General features: G+C 40.4%; 5 protein-coding genes across 8 annotated transcripts in view; all 5 read left to right on the plus strand.

Moving 5' to 3' along the window:
* tbc1d14 (TBC1 domain family, member 14) overlaps positions 1-8,965 on the plus strand; it is a 34,851-nt gene extending 25,886 nt beyond the window's left edge. For all 4 annotated transcript variants that reach the window (XM_035148994.2, XM_035148995.2, XM_035148996.2 and 1 more), the window contains 8 exons: positions 555-661; positions 1,565-1,645; positions 1,759-1,847; positions 2,232-2,303; positions 3,434-3,562; positions 3,961-4,070; positions 5,126-5,384; positions 5,473-8,965. In XM_035148994.2, coding sequence (XP_035004885.2) covers positions 555-661; positions 1,565-1,645; positions 1,759-1,847; positions 2,232-2,303; positions 3,434-3,562; positions 3,961-4,070; positions 5,126-5,384; positions 5,473-5,529 — 904 coding nt within the window. In that variant the 3' untranslated portion in view covers positions 5,530-8,965. The remainder of the gene's footprint in view (positions 1-554; positions 662-1,564; positions 1,646-1,758; positions 1,848-2,231; positions 2,304-3,433; positions 3,563-3,960; positions 4,071-5,125; positions 5,385-5,472) is intronic.
* Positions 8,966-9,886: 921 nt separating this feature from the next.
* On the plus strand, positions 9,887-10,853 carry LOC118102667 (C-C motif chemokine 13-like). The gene is made up of 3 exons (XM_035149003.1): positions 9,887-10,047; positions 10,132-10,243; positions 10,557-10,853. Exons 1-3 carry the CDS (start codon positions 9,978-9,980, stop codon positions 10,648-10,650), a joined length of 276 nt encoding a protein of 91 aa, XP_035004894.1. The 5' UTR covers positions 9,887-9,977; the 3' UTR covers positions 10,651-10,853.
* A 2,247-nt stretch (positions 10,854-13,100) lies between these two features.
* On the plus strand, positions 13,101-14,067 carry LOC118102665 (eotaxin-like). Its single transcript, XM_035149000.2, has 3 exons — positions 13,101-13,261; positions 13,346-13,457; positions 13,771-14,067. The coding sequence occupies exons 1-3, from the start codon at positions 13,192-13,194 to the stop codon at positions 13,862-13,864; spliced, it is 276 nt and encodes a 91-aa protein (XP_035004891.1). The 5' UTR covers positions 13,101-13,191; the 3' UTR covers positions 13,865-14,067.
* Positions 14,068-16,274: 2,207 nt separating this feature from the next.
* LOC118102666 (C-C motif chemokine 13-like) lies at positions 16,275-17,241 on the plus strand. Its single transcript, XM_035149001.2, has 3 exons — positions 16,275-16,435; positions 16,520-16,631; positions 16,945-17,241. Exons 1-3 carry the CDS (start codon positions 16,366-16,368, stop codon positions 17,036-17,038), a joined length of 276 nt encoding a protein of 91 aa, XP_035004892.2. The 5' UTR covers positions 16,275-16,365; the 3' UTR covers positions 17,039-17,241.
* A 3,046-nt stretch (positions 17,242-20,287) lies between these two features.
* LOC118102668 (C-C motif chemokine 13-like) lies at positions 20,288-21,254 on the plus strand. Its single transcript, XM_035149004.2, has 3 exons — positions 20,288-20,448; positions 20,533-20,644; positions 20,958-21,254. The coding sequence occupies exons 1-3, from the start codon at positions 20,379-20,381 to the stop codon at positions 21,049-21,051; spliced, it is 276 nt and encodes a 91-aa protein (XP_035004895.2). The 5' UTR covers positions 20,288-20,378; the 3' UTR covers positions 21,052-21,254.
* Positions 21,255-21,488: the final 234 nt, after the last annotated feature.

Raw genomic sequence — 21,488 nt, forward strand, 5'->3', positions numbered from 1 at the left:
CATTGCATCACCCTCTTGTTTTTCACACGATTGTGCTCGTATAACCATTTGTCGTATTCGTTTTTTTAAGACACTGTAAATTTCATAAATGTTACTGAACCTGTTGTTAAAACGCCAAGTTGAAAAACGGCTAAAGTTATCTCTGAGGCGCCAGATTAAATACAGTGAAGTGTCCTCATTGATTCAGCAATTCTTAACTATTACTTACCCAGTGCAGAGAATCCACAGCCTGCTCATGAACAAATATATATAGTTGTATATGATCTTGACAAACATATGAGGACATCATCTTCCTTATAACGTTGTTGTAGGTAACTGTACTTCTCCGCATACTAAAGCATTAGTGTTTTTTTAACGACTTTTTTTAAGTACTTGTGATGGTTAAAATCGGTGCCTGGAAGTGCTGATGAAGCAAATTTTGCAGTGTGTCAAAAGTCTTTGGCGGTGGAATCTCACATAGTTTGGTCTTAAATTTTACTTCAAGTGGTTGACCAACATGTGCTTCTTTGCTCTTTGAAGAACTATATTTGTTCCCACATTTCAAACTCTACCAGGTGCACATCTCGGCGAGTGAGAGACCTCTGGTGGCAAGGCATCCCCCCCAGTGTCCGAGGCAAAGTGTGGAGCCTGGCTGTGGGCAACGATCTCAACATCACACACGGTACGTCATGGGAGTGAACGTGCATCTCCGAGCAAATGAGGAGAAATGGTGAAACTGTCAGCTTTACTGATTTGTTACCTATTTGCTCTTCCAATCAATCAGTATAAATCACTCTGATACTTCCTCCTTTCCTTCATTGTAATATTTGTGTGAACAGACCACACATACATGCACACACACACACACACAGACACACGCGCTGTGCACACACACATAGATGAGTGTGGCAGTTTGTCTCAGCGTTTGTTATTGAGCTGAAGTGGCAGTGAGATGGAAGGTCTATTAGAGCAGGAGCATGGTCCACTGAGCACGAGTACAAGCACGAACATGCAGAATTTCAATGAGTTCTGTGTCTGGCTTGAGACGACAAGCACTTGTACTTCTACACCTAATGGTATAATGAATTCCCAAGCCCTTTACCCTAACTTTAAACATTACAACTGGATACTAACATAGTAGACAACAGACGTATCCGTAGCAGAGTTGATGCGCTTTCAAAAACCTAGTAGTGTGGCTGTAGCTTCTGTGTTAAGATATCTCTGTAATAGCAATACATCTTTACATTAGACTGCAGTTCTCATCCTCTCCTTACAAACCCTCTGCATGAAGTAAATAATCAGCCAGAGCAGTGTAGAGCTCCACATCGTGTTTCAGAAAGCTCATTATTTCCATCCCGTACAATCACTGGAAGGCAGCCACAGGTTAAAGCCATGACGGGTACATTCATCGTACTGCAACAAAATAAATGTCCCCTGGACGCAGGAGATCTGCTTTCTGTCATCGCCTCACATGAGCTGAATCCTTTCTTCACCTAAAGTGGTTTCTGTCCAGTAATCCTGTTCTGTCAGTCCCTTAAGCCTCTGTCTTCCCTTCTTCTCTTAATGCTGTAATGTTTCCCTGCAGAGCTGTATAACATCTGTCTGTCCCGGGCGAGAGAGAAGTGGAGGACCACGCCAGCACCTTCCGCAGAGACTGAAATTAATGGTAGAGATGGACAAGAAACTGTCAATCACTGTTTCTGGCTTTTTTTTTTTACCTGAGTTCTGGCCCACATCTTTCTGTGTGTTTCTGAACTGGCCGCCATGTCTTCCCATTAGATGCTGGTTCTTCAGACAGGGAGTCGAGCCTGGAGCTGATCAAGCTGGATATCTCGAGAACCTTCCCCCAACTGTGCATCTTCCAGCAGGTCAGTGAGAGAAGCTCAGCCAACACGATGGTGCTATCACGGCTGCTTTTTCCGTTTACCTGTTCAATGTGTTTCCAATGCAGAAAGCAAATAATAGGATACACTAAAGAAATCACTGACAAAAAATTCACTGATACAGAAATCTCTTTTTCCTATTTTGTTGTTTAATTTAGCTTTTTCCACATTCTTAGAAAGCTTAATAGCCTCAAGCTTAACGCTGGTTAACATTAGTTTGGGACAGCAAAGCAGAGGATGACATAACCTTGATATTATTGTAACAAAGCAAATCTAACACTGCATTTTCTGGGTAAGGTTGTGTGTGGTTAAGTTTATTTTAAGTCTATTTGTTTCTATGTCTTTATTATTTATTTTGTTCCTTACCAGGGCGGGCCCTATCACGATGTGTTGCACAGCATTCTGGGAGCATACACTTGTTACCGGCCAGACGTTGGCTACGTAAGTCACACACTCACAGAAGCAATACTTCCCTGTTAATTCCCTCTAATCAAATGTGTAAATTAGATATTTGTATTCTTTTTGTCTTCAACACGACCACTTGCTCGCAGTGAATCCTCCGGATAATCTCCTGTTGTTGTTTCCTTAAATGGGCTCACTCTGACATTATCCAGAGTTTAACAACTCCGGAGAGTGTGTCCAACAATTGACTTTTGACCGACGTTTTCACATGCAGCCCCTAGACATTATGCAAAGTTTGGTCCATGACTGAAAGCAGCTCAACAGAAACAATATAAGCCTGAACCCAAGTCCTTAGAATCAAAACAGGACTAAGTTGGTTTAAGATTGGTCTAAGATTGAATCGACTCAACGCATGGTGAGGGCAACATAAAGCTCAATAACTTAAACCAACTGTAGATAAAAAAAAAGTTGATAAAGGGAGCTAATGTCTTCCTTCCCTCTCAAGGCTTAATGCCATCTCCTGATATGTGCTACATTTTTAATACCACCATGGAGACGAATGCATAAACTTCTTTATTTATTTATTTTTTTAAACTCCCCTGTGCCTTCAAGCAACATCAAACTTTCTAATTAGTCAGTGGCATTACAAAATATATGACAGCGGTTTCTTGGTGTTTTTAACATCATGCTTTTAATTTGTGCAAATTTGTGTGTGCACGTTGAGCTTGTAGATGCTGTGGTTTGTCTTTCTGCTCCTCACCACAGCCCAACGCTCTCCCCACGCTGTACTTGTCAATAAGTAACTAACTTCCTGCACTGACCCCAACGCATGAGCTGCCTCACATGCACAGTCTATGCATTCACATGTGTGCACAGGTTGTTTTTTTATATCCGCCTTCGTTGGTATTTCACCAGATACTTTCAGACTGAAGCTTGGATTTGATTTACGTTTTATAGAATTTGTGTTTTAGATGAATAAGGGTGCTGTGTAAAATTCACCTGTTAGCAAGTGTTAATTTGCTCCTGCACATTTCTCTGCACTCACTTTCAGAGATGGAAGTCAAACCACATCAAATCATACTTACAGTTCTATACATACAAGCTCAAAGTGAGACCATTTTTACGTGTTTTTTCAATCTGTCTGTGTGTGTGTGTGTGTGTGTGTGTAGGTGCAGGGAATGTCATTCATTGCAGCAGTGCTCATCCTGAACCTGGACACAGCCGATGCCTTTATAGCTTTTGCCAACCTGCTCAACAAACCGTGTCAGATGGCCTTCTTCAGAGTCGACCACAGCCTTGTCAGTACAGACACACACACAAACGCACACTAACATAGAAACATTGTCATTGCATACATCTGAGTGCGAAAAACACAATTTGGTCATCATGAACACATGTTTTTAAGTGAGATCTCATCACATGTGATCACAGGAGACACATTTAGGATTCATTTCAACACCAGAGGTGAAACGATGAACTTAGAGCTTTTCACTTGTGATTGGACCTCACAGGACAGATGTTAATAAAAGGTACAAACAGGGTCTTAGACACGTCAACACTGCAGAAATCACTTGGCGGTCTCACACACACGTTTGTGCCCTGTGTTTATGTTTTTAGCTCTGACTCACTGCCCTGCCGATTGAACCAGTCTGTGTTGCTACATGTGACCATCTTCTCTCCTCTCTCTCTCTCGCAGATGTTGACATACTTTTCGGCATTTGAAGTGTTCTTTGAAGAAAACCTACCAAAGCTCTTTGCACATTTCAAGAAAAACAACTTGACCCCTGATATTTATTTAATCGACTGGTGAGTCTCCAGCTCCTCTGTTTTCTACTAGTATTATTTATTTATTCGATCTCTTTTTCTCCTCAAAACCTTCATGACCTTGTTCCCCTCCCTGACGGATACATGTCATCTAGAAACAACTCTCGTTCTCACATCGACTCAGTGTCGAGTTTGTTCTTCTGAGGAAACCGGACGGGCTTCACTTGCAGCACCCACACCCCACCTGCCTTGTATTACTTGGTATTCACATGTTGGTGTTCGTTCTTTAGTGTCAGCCACAGAGTTATTTTTACTCTGAGTTATGAGACACGATTTCTTGGTTTAACAATAATAATGATAAATAGACGACAGCGCTTAAAATATTTAATATCAGATGAGGACAAGCAGCAAATTATTACATTTGAGAACCAGGAAATATTGAAACACTTGGCATTTACTTAAAATTATTATTTATTAATTAAAATAGCTTCCCATGAATTTTCTGTGGATCAATTTATCAGTCCCTGCTGGGGATGCAGAATGTTAGCTACACTACATATTTGTCCACAGCACAGTGGTAATTGGTGTGGTGGTGATCAATGTATTATGTGTGGAACTTCGGCCACACTATCTGGTTATTTATTACCTCTGCCAAGGGGGTTATGTTTTCATTTCTTTGTTAGTTAGCAGGTAGTTGTGTAAAAACTACTGGACGGATTTCTTGGTGGAAGGATGTATTATGCGTCGGGGAAGAACCCATTACATTTTGGTATGGAGCCGAATCAGGGGGCAGATCCAGGATTTTTTTTTCACTATATCAATGCGAGATGTGGTGTTTTCCAATATTTTTGTTTATTTCACAAAGAATGATTCATGGATCTTAATGAAAAACATCTGTCATGTTTAGGGAACGGATTTTTACAAGTGTTTGCATAAAAAAAAAAAGTATTAATTTAAATGCGGTTTAATCGGGGGACTGTTGCACTTGGATTGAATATTCTTCTGTATGCACTTGATGCGCTTAAATTTCTCTATCATCTCAAAACCAGTATTAACCGTTCCTATTGCCCCGTCCCTCCCTTCATCCTCTCCTCCAGGATCTTCACTCTGTACAGTAAGTCGCTGCCGTTGGACCTGGCATGTCGGGTTTGGGACGTGTTCTGCAGAGACAGCGAGGAGTTCCTTTTCCGCACGGCGCTCGGCCTGCTGCGTCTCTACCAGGACGTCCTGACCTGCATGGACTTCATTCACATGGCTCAGTTCCTCACCCGCCTGCCGGACTTCTTACCGGCTGAGCAGCTCTTCCAGCAAATCGCTGCTGTGCACATGACCAGCCGCAACAGGAAATGGCCACAGGTGGGGTGTTAAAGCAGCGGCTTAGGCTTCTCGTTCCATACGGTTTCTTGAATCATTGTTTTCCTAATTATATCTACGTTCCCCTCAGGTCCTGCAGGCTTTACAGAAAGATCAGGAGCGGGGCAGCCCAGTGTTGAAGCGCTGAGCCGCGATCAGGAGGTCCCACTAACGGAATCCAGTTCCCCTCCAGACTCTTACCAGGGACCTGAGAGAGACCTATGATCATTTGGGACGTATCTGGAGGGGGTCTGTCAGTGACGAGGCAGGCATGTGAAAAGGAATACGAGGCCTTATTTATCTCCACCCACCCCTCCTCTGCTCTGAGGCCCAGCAGTGGACTGTAAACTGTAGCTGGCAGACGCCGAAGAATGTACCACACACTCCCACATACATGTACCCAGCAGACTGACTCACGTCCAGGGGAAACGACCAGTTAATACGAAAATCCTCCACTTAATTCTGTTTCCGCCAACGGTTCCACTCAAGAGGAATGTCCTGAGACAAAATCTCCAGAGTCAGATCTGTGAATGTCAATGTCACAATGTGTGGATCTCTTTGTATTTTCATTCCCCCCATGTCCTGCGAGTTTGATTTCATCTTTGGGCTCAGTCTGCTTTTCATTTACACGTTTTTGTCATTGAACATTTTAGTTCCTGAATCATTCCATGAAATCATCTCATGTTTTGTGGGAGTTAAAACCCTTGAAGTTTGGTGTCTCTGGAAGCACCAGATTGTTACAAGTGATGAAATGTGCTCAGCCTCTGAAAGAGGTGATAAGCTGCCTGTAAAATGAGTTTTACAGTAAATTTATAAAATACTGGAAATGGAGTAAATAATAATAGTAATGTGTTACTGTGGGAGACACACAAATCACAGCGTCAGACTTGGACTGGCCCTTCCCCCGAATATGTTTGAGGTACATTTCATCTGGTTAGTGTTTTGATTCTTATGTCTTGGTGTGAGTGTTAATGTCTTGTGCGTTTATTTAATATTTATCTAACGGATGACGGGACTTGTTCCAGTGACATGAAAGGTTTTTGAGGAACCTCTCCCTCACACAAATGTGTTTGGAGCTTATATAGATCTGTGATTTAACAACTAAAACACATAAGAGGTTATGACTTGAGCTGCATCATTCATGAGCAGATTTGTGCACTTTGAGGACTACAATGTCCACTGGGGGCATATTTTGGCTGAATTACCTCTGGGCAAAAAAGGAATTCCTTACCACTTTTAATTTTGTTTGTCATTTAAATATCTAATGTGATAATTCTCCAGGAATTATTTTTTTAATGTGGAGGTTATGGCAGTTCTAGCAGCAGTGACATCTCTTTAAACTTCCTGTCCTCGTATCCTAATCTATACTGCCCCCACTGGTCATGCGCGTAATTGCACGTTGTGGACAAGTAGCATATGATGCACACAACACTTAAGATTCAAATTCTGGATTCAGCAAGAAAAGCCATCGGCTGCATCTTTTTTACCACATATATTTTTATTTTGACAAATTGGCACTATAACAAATATGCCGAAGCTGTTAGCATTTCCTGTTTGTAGTGTATCCATAGATTTACAGACGGCTATCACTGGATCAGTTTGATACTAAGGAAAAGTTAAAAATGTGACAATTCTCATGCAAGTTCTGGACATATAAGAAGCATATTCCCCCAATATGACTTGAAAAATCAGAGGATATGTTGAGGATGTGTAAGTTATATTTAACGTAAAAATATGTGGGCATGTTCAGAAGTGACTGAGACGAGAAATGCGATTTTTGGAAGCAAATTGTATTTTAAAGCACCTTAATTTCCATGTGTCGCGTTCACTGCTGCTGCGCCATCTGTTGTTCGCATTGATGAACTACAGTTACTACACTGGCTAACACATGTCGCTTTTACCTGTCCTCACACGTTATCTTTTGACTCATGTTGCTAAGAAAAGAAAAATGACAAGATAGAACATGTTTGATTGTTTGATCTGCTGCCTTTTTTTGTCTCAGGAGATAATAAATTGGAATTGTGAGGCTTTTGGTAACGTTTTCCAAGAAAATGGAAATAACAATTGGTTGCAGGAAAACATCTTGGTAAAAAAGTATACAGGAGCTATCTGAGGGTGTCTGTTTTTCTCCAGCATTTGTATGATTTACTGGTCAGTCTTAAAAATCTGTGATTACACCAGTCTCATTACTTGTTTGCATTCTGTGGTTAACATTTTGCCCCATCGTGACCAGTAGGGGGCGGGAAGATTTGTCCATGCAATGTTTTTGACAAGTCAGCCTCCATCTAGCAAGTGCTAAGACAGTACACGGCACTATTAAAGGTTCAGTGTGTAAGATTTAGGTGTGAGGGATTTATTGTAAATAATCTTTGTGATGTTTCCACTAGTGTGTTTCACCTAAATTGTACAAATTGTTCTTTATTCTAAAATGAGCCTGTTTATATTTAAATACTTTATATATACATGAGGAGCGGATCCTCTCTCACCTTTTTGAGTTTTTATGATAACTGAAGGTTTACACAGGTTCTCTTTCATTTTTGTGCGGGTGAGGTTAGGGGTATTCAGCTGCAACATGCAGCTTCACCACTAGATGTCACTAAATTCTACACACTGAACCTTTAAATAATCAGATGTATTTTTTAAAGTGGACATTTGTCTTGCTGTTGATTTCATACAGGATTTGTCAGTTACCTTTTTATAACATGTTTATTTCTTTCAACGCCAGTTTTGCACAGACCTGTTTGTCAAATTGAAAAAAGGCAGATGAAGTGAAGGAATCGGATTGGTTGTTGATGTCTCTGAAAAGTGCAGTTGTCAGGGTGATGGTATTTCTCAACGTAACTGTTATCGTTATTGCCTGTGAAGCTGCTTCGACTCTTGTGCTATGCTACTGAACCTGTGTGATGGCATTCACTTCCGTTTTGTGCCCTGTAATTCCAGTGACGTCCCCATCAGGCCTCTCCACCTCCAGACTGCACTTTCATACGTAAATGCCTGGACCACTTAAAGCTTAAATATGAGATGTGCTCTAGATTTAACGAAACAGGAAGTTATCACCATCATCTCAGCTTGTTTCGTGGCTAGCGACAGATGGTCTGTTTGTGCTTCATTGTGCTGCAGGGTTTCTGATCGCTCTTCTCTTTGCACACATCCCCCACCAAGTGTGGTGCCTCACCGCAGGACTGCAATAAAGCTTTTGGCACATATACGTAGGCCTCTGAGTTGTGCCTCGCATCACCAGTTCATATCAGCACTCGGTAGGTTTAAATGGTTTGGCCATTTTCCATGAAGTGCCCCCCCAGCTCCACTAACACTACAAAAAACACAGTTTAATCAATCCACAGGCGTCAAAAAACAAATTCAATCATATTTAAATTCAATGAAGGAGTCTAATATACTGTTATCGATCTGTTGGATTATCTGGATGTCTTTACTTTCCTGGGTTCTGTTTGATTTGCATTGTCTTTATTTTTCTCATTGAGACCTGTGTACTGCAGAGGAGTGATGGAGACAAGGGAGCGTCACCATGCAACTGTATCTCACTTGAAATGGTTTTATTAAAATAAAGAGCTGTACATAACCAACCAGGTGCGACCATTTTATTGTTGAATGGCTACGTTTCCCAGAGGACCTTTCATCAACTCTAAGTAGCAAATGTGTTTGACAGATGATGAGTAGAGTGAGAGTGAGTCATTTTCTCGAGGTTCACATTAAAGTGTTTTAGTCAATTGTTGAGTATAAAAATTATGACCTGTGCTGTAATTGTGATGAGTCATGTTGCAGAATTTCTGATGGACTTCTTCTTCTTCTGTTGTTCATCTCTTTGAATCAGAGGAGTCTGTGTTAAAGGAGCAATACACCAATTTTACAAATGAGGTTCGGTCATAGGGGGTTGAACTCTGCATGAGGAAACAGTGACACACACACACACACGTCTCCAAGACTTCAAAGGACACCACAATGTCTTAGATTGATTTCCTAAACGTAACCATAGTAACTACTTGCCTAGCCCTGACCTGAAACCAAGGTCCCCACAACACAAGTAATACCTGGACCACACATGCACACACGGTGAGGCCAATGGTCGTATGGTATATGTACTGTAAATATGTTTGTGTGTGTATAATACATATATATTAGAACACAGGACAAGGTGAATATCCCTTGTACGTTTGAAGGTCCTCCGCACTAGTTAAGAGGCCAGATGATGTAAGCTTAGCCGATGTTAGAGACACATCTTCAGTTGTGTACCTTAACGTCAACAGGTGTTTTTGCCTTTTAATAGTAAATACCAGAAACAATAATTTATAAAGTGTATATGTGTGTGTGGTTTGAGCTGAATCTCCGACCACAACTGCATTTCCTCTGCGATCCATCAAACAAGCTGAGTGGAAAGTTTCTCTCGCAGTTCGGCCCCTTAAAAACCACAACACCCTCCCTCCTCCACACCAGCGACACCTTTTTCTTTCTTTAAAAAACAAGATTGTTGATCTCAATAAACATAAACCCGCAACACATTTTTCTCAGAAGCCCCTAACAGCAGTTGTGCTCTTCATCTCCATCACCATCATCTCCAGACATTTACATCGAGCCGCCATGAGGGCCCTTCACGTCCTGCTGCTGTGTGTCCTGGGAGCTGCACTGCTCTCCTCAGTGCTCTGCAACAGTAAGACGGACTTATATGTTAATATTTAAACATGTTCTGTGTCAGAGGTGTTGTTGTCTTATTGGTCGACATTTGTCTTTTCAGATGGACTGGGTCCTGATGAATGCTGCTTCGGTTTTTACCGAGGACAACTGAGGAAAGCTAGAATCAGTTCCTATCAAGTCACTGATTACAGGTGTCCGAGGAAGGCCGTCCTGTAAGTGCTGATTAATGAGTTTACATCACCATCATTATGTGTAATACACCAACGTAAATAAGTGACTTTGAATACATGTTTGATTTCACTTTAGAAGAGGGAAATCTATTTGTCATTACTTTTAAATAGTACATTCTAATTTTGGTCGACTGCTTATGTGCATTATACATCTGCTGTTCTGTCATTTCTGCATTTACTCCGAAATACAGTTATTTTCTTATTTCTTGAAGCTATTTAGCATCCTTTCAAAATGTTCATAAAAAAACAATAGCAATCCTCAAGATGACATTAACATCTCCCCCCTTTGTTTCAGTTTTACGACAAAGAGGTCTCTTAGAATCTGTGCGGATCCAAAGCTCCAGTGGGTTCAGAGCATCGTGAAACGTTTGGATGAAGAATCCTTGTAAACCAGGTGCCCGTCTGCAAATCAACAAAAACAAGAAGAAGTTACTCCTGTGTCTGTTGCTGCATCAAATCAAATTCTGTGAAATGATTTCACTGTTAATGTGCAAACCTGCCATGACTGATCCCAGCTTCTGTTTGCTCACTGTCTTTTGTGTTTGTATTATCCACAATTATCATAAAGAATAAACATTATACATTTACAGTTGATCGTGTCAGAACTTTGTCTCGTCTCCTCTCAGATAGAAAACAAATGTGAGAAAAAATCTTAATACCTGGTGTTTATGGCTATATTATAATGCAGCAAAAAGAAATGTTTCAAAGGTCTAATCCTATGTTCCTCTATGGAAGCCCTGGGAGGCAAATTAATACTTTTAAAAGAATTAGCTTTCTCTTGCATTTTCCTCTCCCATTTTTTTTAACCTGTGAAAAAAGAGAAACCAGATTTTTTCTTTTTTCAAACAGAAGTTTAATTAAAGTATAGTTAATATTGTTCTTTTTTAAACTGAGTAAACTAATAAACTATAGCCCTGGCTGTTGTTTGATGGAATACAACATGGTGCTGTGCATTGATGGCTTCTTCTCTTATTTCAGCTTCCTGTCACATGTATCAGAATCAGAATCATGTCTTAATGGCAACAAACCACGTCGATGCAACTCTTATTGTGCACAGCATTTTAAAACTCATATGAACATAAAAACTACAAAGACGTCGACATTACATAATGACACACAATAAACTATGGACAGGACTAAATCACATACAGTAGAGTAACAGTGCAGCGTCTTTAAAGTGTCCATGATGGTTGTTGCACTGAATGGACTGACTCAACAGTATATGGTGGAGGTTTTATCCCCATATAACCCTGCTCACACGTTTGGACCCTCTGGCAGGGGCTGTTTAACTGTTCCAGACTCTCAGCTGAAGACGATCGGGCCAGAGCTTTGAAATAAGAGCTCAGAGGTTTTGGAACACCTTGCCTGAGGAAATAAAACAGACTGAGTCAGGAGCTTCAAAGCTGAAAATGCCCTTTAATCGTATGCATATCCTGATTTAACCTCATTCTAGTTTTATTATTGTAATGGTTCGTCTATGACTATTTTTATTTGACGTTATTTTAGGTATTCTAACTTTTCTGTCTTTTATATGTGAAGCAGTTTGTACCTGTTTGTTGAGACCCCCCAAAGTGTGGTGCCTCACCGCAGGACTGCAATAAAGCTTTTGGCACATATACGTAGGCCTCTGAGTTGTGCCTCGCATCACCAGTTCATATCAGCACTCGGTAGGTTTAAATGGTTTGGCCATTTTCCATGAAGTGCCCCCCCAGCTCCACTAACACTACAAAAAACACAGTTTAATCAATCCACAGGCGTCAAAAAACAAATTCAATCATATTTAAATTCAATGAAGGAGTCTAATATACTGTTATCGATCTGTTGGATTATCTGGATGTCTTTACTTTCCTGGGCTCTGTGTGTTTTGCATTGTCTTTATTTTTCTCATTGAGACCTGTGTACTGCAGAGGAGTGATGGACACATGGAGACAAGGGAGCGTCACCATGCAACTGTATCTCACTTGAAATGGTTTTATTAAAATAAAGAGCTGTACATAACCAACCAGGTGCGACCATTTTATTGTTGAATGGCTACGTTTCCCAGAGGACCTTTCATCAACTCTAAGTAGCAAATGTGTTTGACAGATGATGAGTAGAGTGAGAGTGAGTCATTTTCTCGAGGTTCACATTACAGTGTTTTAGTCAATTGTTGACTATAAAAATGATGACCTGTGCTGTAATTGTGATGAGTCATGTTGCAGAATTTCTGATGGACTTCTTCTTCTTCTGTTGTTCATCTCTTTGAATCAGAGGAGTCTGTGTTAAAGGAGCAATACACCAATTTTACAAATGAGGTTCGGTCATAGGGGGTTGAACTCTGCATGAGGAAGCAGTGACACACACACACACGTCTCCAAGACTTCAAAGGACACCACAATGTCTTGGAACACACGTGCACACACGGTGAGGCCAATGGTCGTATGGTATATATACTGTAAATATGTGTTTGTGTGTGTATAATACATATATATTAGAACACAGGACAAGGTGAATATCCCTTGTACGTTTGAAGGTCCTCCGCACTAGTTAAGAGGCCAGATGATGTAAGCTTAGCCGATGTTAGAGACACATCTTCAGTTGTGTACCTTAACGTCAACAGGTGTTTTTGCCTTTTAATAGTAAATACCAGAAACAATAATTTATAAAGTGTATATGTGTGTGTGGTTTGAGCTGAATCTCCGACCACAACTGCATTTCCTCTGCGATCCATCAAACAAGCTGAGTGGAAAGTTTCTCTCACAGTTCGGCCCCTTAAAAACCACAACACCCTCCCTCCTCCACACCAGCGACACCTTTTTCTTTCTTAAAAAAAAAAGATTGTTGATCTCAATAAACATAAACCCGCAACACATTTTTCTCAGAAGCCCCTAACAGCAGCCGTGCTCTTTATCTCCATCACCATCATCTCCAGACATTTACATCGAGCCGCCATGAGGGCCCTTCACGTCCTGCTGCTGTGTGTCCTGGGAGCTGCACTGCTCTCCTCAGTGCTCTGCAACAGTAAGACGGACTTATATGTTAATATTTAAACATGTTCTGTGTCAGAGGTGTTGTTGTCTTATTGGTCGACATTTGTCTTTTCAGATGGACTGGGTCCTGATGACTGCTGCTTCGGTTTTTACCGAGGAGAACTGGCGAAAGCTAGAATCAGTTCCTATCAAGACACTGATTCCAGGTGTCCGAGGAAGGCCGTCCTGTAAGTGCTGATTAATGAGTTTACATCACCATCATTATGTGTAATACACCAACGTAAATAAGTGACTTTGAATACATGTTTGATTCCACTTCAGAAGAAGGAAATCTATTTGTCATTACTTTTGAATACTACATTCTAATTTTGGTCGACTGCTTATGTGCATTATACATCTGCTGTTCTGTCATTTCTGCATTTACTCCGAAATACAGTTATTTTCTTATTTCTTGAAGCTATTTAGCATCCTTTCAAAATGTTCATAAAAAAACAATAGCAATCCTCAAGATGACATTAACATCTCCCCCCTTTGTGTCAGTTTTATGACAAAGAGGTCTCGTAAAATCTGTGTGGATCCAAAGCTCCCGTGGGTTCAGAGCATCATGCAACAATTGGATGAAGAATCCTTGTAAACCAGCTGCCCGTCTGCAAATCAACAAAAACAAGAAGAAGTTACTCCTGTGTCTGTTGCTGCATCAAATCAAATTCTGTGAAACGATTTCACTGTTAATGTGCAAACCTGCCATGACTGATCCCAGCTTCTGTTTGCTCACTGTCTTTTGTGTTTGTATTATCCACAATTATCATAAAGAATAAACATTATACATTTACAGTTGATCGTGTCAGAACTTTGTCTCGTCTCCTCTCAGATAGAAAACAAATGTGAGAAAATATCTCAATACCTGGTGTTTATGGCTATATTATAATGCAGCAAAAAGAAATGTTTCAAAGGTCTAATCCTATGTTCCTCTATGGAAGCCCTGGGAGGCAAATTAATACTTTTAAAAGAATTAGCTTTCTCTTGCATTTTCCTCTCCCATTTTTTTTAACCTGTGAAAAAAGAGAAACCAGATTTTTTGTTTTTCAAACAGAAGTTTAATTAAAGTATAGTTAATCTTGTTCTTTTTTAAACTGAGTAAACTAATAAACTATAGCCCTGGCTGTTGTTTGATGGAATACAACATGGTGCTGTGCATTGATGGCTTCTTCTCTTATTTCAGCTTCCTGTCACACGTATCAGAATCAGAATCATGTCTTAATGGCAACAAACCACGTCGATGCAACTCTTATTGTGCACAGCATTTTAAAACTCATATGAACATAAAAACTACAAAGACGTCGACATTACATAATGACACACGATAAACTATGGACAGGACTAAATCACATACAGTAGAGTAACAGTGCAGCGTCTTTAAAGTGTCCATGATGGTTGTTGCACTGAATGGACTGACTCAACAGTATATGGTGGAGGTTTTATCCCCATATAACCCTGCTCACACGTTTGGACCCTCTGGCAGGGGCTGTTTAACTGTTCCAGACTCTCAGCTGAAGACGATCGGGGCCAGAGCTTTGAAATAAGAGCTCAGAGGTTTTGGAACACCTTGCCTGAGGAAATACAACAGACTGAGTCAGGAGCTTCAAAGCTGAAAATGCCCTTTAATCGTATTGCATATCCTGATTTAACCTCATTCTAGTTTTATTATTGTAATGGTTCGTCTATGACTATTTTTATTTGACGTTATTTTAGGTATTCTAACTTTTCTGTCTTTTATATGTGAAGCAGTTTGTACCTGTTTGTTGAGACCCCCCCCCACCAGGTGTGGTGCCTCACCGCAGGACTGCAATAAAGCTTTTGGCACATATACGTAGGCCTCTGAGTTGTGCCTCGCATCACCAGTTCATATCAGCACTCGGTAGGTTTAAATGGTTTGGCCATTTTCCATGAAGTGCCCCCCCAGCTCCACTAACACTACAAAAACACAGTTTAATCAATCCACAGGCGTCAAAAAACAAATTCAATCATATTTAAATTCAATGAAGGAGTCTAATATACTGTTATCGATCTGTTGGATTATCTGGATGTCTTTACTTTCCTGGGCTCTGTGTGTTTTGCATTGTCTTTATTTTTCTCTTTGAGATCTGTGTACTGCAGAGGAGTGATGGACACATGGAGACAAGGGAGCGTCACCATGCAACTGTATCTCACTCGAAATGGTTTTATTAAAATAAAGAGCTGTACATAACCAACCAGGTGCGACCATTTTATTGTTGAATGGCTACGTTTCCCAGAGGACCTTTCATCAACTCTAAGTAGCAAATGTGTTTGACAGATGATGAGTAGAGTGAGAGTGAGTCATTTTCTCGAGGTTCACATTACAGTGTTTTAGTCAATTGTTGAGTTTAAAAATGATGACCTGTGCTGTAATTGTGATGAGTCATGTTGCAGAATTTCTGATGGACTTCTTCTTCTTCTGTTGTTCATCTCTTTGAATCAAAGGAGTCTGTGTTAAAGGAGCAATACACCAATTTTACAAATGAGGTTCGGTCATAGGGGGTTGAACTCTGCATGAGGAAACAGTGACACACACACACACACGTCTCCAAGACTTCAAAGGACACCACAATGTCTTGGAACACACGTGCACACACGGTGAGGCCAATGGTCGTATCGTATATATACTGTAAATATGTGTTTGTGTGTGTATAATACATATATATTAGAACACAGGACAAGGTGAATATCCCTTGTACGTTTGAAGGTCCTCCGCACTAGTTAAGAGGCCAGATGATGTAAGCTTAGCCGATGTTAGAGACACATCTTCAGTTGTGTACCTTAACGTCAACAGGTGTTTTTGCCTTTTAATAGTAAATACCAGAAACAATAATTTATAAAGTGTATATGTGTGCGTGGTTTGAGCTGAATCTCCGACCACAACTGCATTTCCTCTGCGATCCATCAAACAACACCCTCCCTCCTCCACACCAGTGACACCTTTTTCTTTCTTTAAAAAACAAGATTGTTGATCTCAATAAATATAAACCCGCAACACATTTTTCTCAGAAGCCCCTAACAGCAGCTGTGCTCTTCATCTCCATCACCATCAGCTCCAGACATTTACATCGAGCCGCCATGAGGGCCCTTCACGTCCTGCTGCTGTGTGTCCTGGGAGCTGCACTGCTCTCCTCAGTGCTCTGCAACAGTAAGACGGACTTATATGTTAATATTTAAACATGTTCTGTGTCGGAGGTGTTGTTGTCTTATTGGTCGACATTTGTCTTTTCAGATGGACTGGGTCCTAATGACTGCTGCTTCAGTTTTTACCAAGGAGAACTGGCGAAAGCTAGAATCAGTTCCTATCAAGACACTGATTCCAGGTGTCCGAGGAAGGCCGTCCTGTAAGTGCTGATTAATGAGTTTACATCACCATCATTATGTGTAATACACCAACGTAAATAAGTGACTTTGAATACATGTTTGATTTCACTTTAGAAGAAGGAAATCTATTTGTCATTACTTTTAAATAATACATTCTAATTTAGGTTGACTGCTTATGTGCATTATACATCTGCTGCTCTGTCATTTCTGCATTTACTCCGAAATACAGTTATTTTCTTATTTCTTGAAGCTATTTAGCATCCTTTCAAAATGTTCATAAAAAAACAATAGCAATCCTCAAGATGACATTAACATCTCCCCCCTTTGTTTCAGTTTTATGACAAAGAAGTCTCATGAAATCTGTGCGGATCCAAAGCTCCAGTGGGTTCAGAGCATCATGCAACAATTGGATGAAGAATCCGCGTAAACCAGGTGCCCGTCTGCAAATCAACAAAAACAAGAAGAAGTTACTCCTGTGTCTGTTGCTGCATCAAATCAAATTCTGTGAAACGATTTCACTGTTAATGTGCAAACCTGCCATGACTGATCCCAGCTTCTGTTTGCTCACTGTCTTTTGTGTTTGTATTATCCACAATTATCATAAAGAATAAACATTATACATTTACAGTTGATCGTGTCAGAACTTTGTCTCGTCTCCTCTCAGATAGAAAACAAATGTTAGAAAATATCTCAATACCTGGTGTTTATGGCTATATTATAATGCAGCAAAAAGAAATGTTTCAAAGGTCTAATCCTATGTTCCTCTATGGAAGCCCTGGGAGGCAAATTAATACTTTTAAAAGAATTAGCTTTCTCTTGCATTTTCCTCTCCCATTTTTTTTAACCTGTGAAAAAAGAGAAACCAGATTTTTTGTTTTTCAAACAGAAGTTTAATTAAAGTATAGTTAATCTTGTTCTTTTTTAAACTGAGTAAACTAATAAACTATAGCCCTGGCTGTTGTTTGATGGAATACAACATGGTGCTGTGCATTGATGGCTTCTTCTCTTATTTCAGCTTCCTGTCACACGTATCAGAATCAGAATCATGTCTTAATGGCAACAAACCACGTCGATGCAACTCTTATTGTGCACTGCATTTTAAAACTCATATGAACATAAAAACTACAAAGACGTCGACATTACATAATAACACATGATAAACTATGGACAGGACTAAATCACATACAGTAGAGTAACAGTGCAGCGTCTTTAAAGTGTCCATCATGGTTGTTGCAGAGAGATCAGGGGCCTTATGGCTGTGGGGAAGAAACTGCTTTTTAAACAAGTGATTTGGTGCATAAGGATCTGCAGCGCCACCTAGTGGGTTGCAGTTGAAATAGCTGGTGAGGAGGATGGGAGATGTTTTTATTTTTTTGAGCCCTTGTGATGTTGCGTTTGTTGGTACAGTGATTCAACTGATGGGACCCAGATATAATACGGCTGTGGTCCACTTCAGGCAGTGATGTGGCACTTCTGGCCTTCTTGTGGCAAAATGGATAAAACTGCCCACCAATAACAAATGTGGCCCAAATATCCCAAAACAAATGTGGGCCTTTCTTTTTAGCAAACATGCGGTGCTCTAGGTTAAAGTTTAATCTAAAGTGGCCCACATGGTAAATGGTGAATATGGCACAAAATAAATCCGGGCCACCTTTGGAATCTTTGGTTAGCATTTTGGTATTGCTCTGTTTTACCCGTGGCTGCCCAGGTGCCATCATTCCATGTGGGGTGTGTATGTGGGTTGTGGGCAAAATCTGGGGCAGAACTATTTTCCTATGTGTTGATCCACACGCTGAATGAATTCCTTAACTCTTGAACCTCCTCGATAGGGAGAAGGGAAACTGTGGGAATAATCGTCATCAATCATGCAAGTGTTTTTTTTTCAACTAGACTGTTTGAGTAGTTGAGACAAGTGGAAGTATGTTCTGACTCTTTATGTGTGTTGCCTCAGGTTTGCGTTACATTTCTTTCCCCTTTTCTTCTCTTGGGCACAGTGGCCTGAATTTTCACTTTTCAGTAAGTGGGTTAGTTCCTTTATAAAAGGAGATCAGAAACAAATGACTTCCAAAGCACTGAATGGACTGACTCAACAGTATATCGTGGAGGTTTTATCCCCATATAACCCTGCTCACACGTTTGGACCCTCTGGCAGGGGCTGTTTAACTGTTCCAGACTCTCAGCTGAAGACGATCGGGGCCAGAGCTTTGAAATAAGAGCTCAGAGGTTTTGGAACACCTTGCCTGAGGAAATACAACAGACTGAGTCAGGAGCTTCAAAGCTGAAAAATGCCCTTTAATCGTATTGCATATCCTGATTTAACCTCATTCTAGTTTTATTATTGTAATGGTTCGTCTATGACTATTTTTATTTGACGTTATTTTAGGTATTCTAACTTTTCTGTCTTTTATATGTGAAGCAGTTTGTACCTGTTTTTTGAGACCCCCCCCCACCAAGTGTGGTGCCTCACCGCAGGACTGCAATAAAGCTTTTGGCACATATACGTAGGCCTCTGAGTTGTGCCTCGCATCACCAGTTCATATCAGCACTCGGTAGGTTTAAATGGTTTGGCCATTTTCCATGAAGTGCCCCCCCAGCTCCACTAACACTACAAAAAACACAGTTTAATCAATCCACAGGCGTCAAAAAACAAATTCAATCATATTTAAATTCAATGAAGGAGTCTAATATACTGTTATCGATCTGTTGGATTATCTGGATGTCTTTACTCTCCTGGGCTCTGTGTGTTTTGCATTGTCTTTATTTTTCTCATTGAGACCTGTGTACTGCAGAGGAGTGATGGACACATGGAGACAAGGGAGCGTCACCATGCAACTGTATCTCACTCGAAATGGTTTTATTAAAATAAAGAGCTGTACATAACCAACCAGGTGCGACCATTTTATTGTTGAATGGCTACGTTTCCCAGAGGACCTTTCATCAACTCTAAGTAGCAAATGTGTTTGACAGATGATGAGTAGAGTGAGAGTGAGTCATTTTCTCGAGGTTCACATTACAGTGTTTTAGTCAATTGTTGAGTTTAAAAATGATGACCTGTGCTGTAATTGTGATGAGTCATGTTGCAGAATTTCTGATGGACTTCTTCTTCTTCTGTTGTTCATCTCTTTGAATCAAAGGAGTCTGTGTTAAAGGAGCAATACACCAATTTTACAAATGAGGTTCGGTCATAGGGGGTTGAACTCTGCATGAGGAAACAGTGACACACACACACACACGTCTCCAAGACTTCAAAGGACACCACAATGTCTTGGAACACACGTGCACACACGGTGAGGCCAATGGTCGTATCGTATATATACTGTAAATATGTGTTTGTGTGTGTATAATACATATATATTAGAACACAGGACAAGGTGAATATCCCTTGTACGTTTGAAGGTCCTCCGCACTAGTTAAGAGGCCAGATGATGTAAGCTTAGCCGATGTTAGAGACACATCTTCAGTTGTGTACCTTAACGTCAACAGGTGTTTTTGCCTTTTAATAGTAAATACCAGAAACAATAATTTATAAAGTGTATATGTGTGCGTGGTTTGAGCTGAATCTCCGACCACAACTGCATTTCCTCTGCGATCCATCAAACAACACCCTCCCTCCTCCACACCAGTGACACCTTTTTCTTTCTTTAAAAAACAAGATTGTTGATCTCAATAAATATAAACCCGCAACACATTTTTCTCAGAAGCCCCTAACAGCAGCTGTGCTCTTCATCTCCATCACCATCATCTCCAGACATTTACATCGAGCCGCCATGAGGGCCCTTCACGTCCTGCTGCTGTGTGTCCTGGGAGCTGCACTGCTCTCCTCAGTGCTCTGCAACAGTAAGACGGACTTATATGTTAATATTTAAACATGTTCTGTGTCACAGGTGTTGTTGTCTTATTGGTCGACATTTGTCTTTTCAGATGGACTGGGTCCTGATGACTGCTGCTTCGGTTTTTACCGAGGAGAACTGGCGAAAGCTAGAATCAGTTCCTATCAAGACACTGATTCCAGGTGTCCGAGGAAGGCCGTCCTGTAAGTGCTGATTAATGAGTTTACATCACCATCATTATGTGTAATACACCAACGTAAATAAGTGACTTTGAATACATGTTTGATTTCACTTTAGAAGAAGGAAATCTATTTGTCATTACTTTTAAATAATACATTCTAATTTAGGTTGACTGCTTATGTGCATTATACATCTGCTGCTCTGTCATTTCTGCATTTACTCCGAAATACAGTTATTTTCTTATTTCTTGAAGCTATTTAGCATCCTTTCAAAATGTTCATAAAAAAACAATAGCAATCCTCAAGATGACATTAACATCTCCCCCCTTTGTTTCAGTTTTATGACAAAGAAGTCTCATGAAATCTGTGCGGATCCAAAGCTCCAGTGGGTTCAGAGCATCATGCAACAATTGGATGAAGAATCCGCGTAAACCAGGTGCCCGTCTGCAAATCAACAAAAACAAGAAGAAGTTACTCCTGTGTCTGTTGCTGCATCAAATCAAATTCTGTGAAACGATTTCACTGTTAATGTGCAAACCTGCCATGACTGATCCCAGCTTCTGTTTGCTCACTGTCTTTTGTGTTTGTATTATCCACAATTATCATAAAGAATAAACATTATACATTTACAGTTGATCGTGTCAGAACTTTGTCTCGTCTCCTCTCAGATAGAAAACAAATGTTAGAAAATATCTCAATACCTGGTGTTTATGGCTATATTATAATGCAGCAAAAAGAAATGTTTCAAAGGTCTAATCCTATGTTCCTCTATGGAAGCCCTGGGAGGCAAATTAATACTTTTAAAAGAATTAGCTTTCTCTTGCATTTTCCTCTCCCATTTTTTTTAACCTGTGAAAAAAGAGAAACC

Source organism: Hippoglossus stenolepis, chromosome 23, assembly GCF_022539355.2.
Source record: "Hippoglossus stenolepis isolate QCI-W04-F060 chromosome 23, HSTE1.2, whole genome shotgun sequence".
In the NCBI taxonomy this organism is placed as follows: domain Eukaryota; kingdom Metazoa; phylum Chordata; class Actinopteri; order Pleuronectiformes; family Pleuronectidae; genus Hippoglossus; species Hippoglossus stenolepis.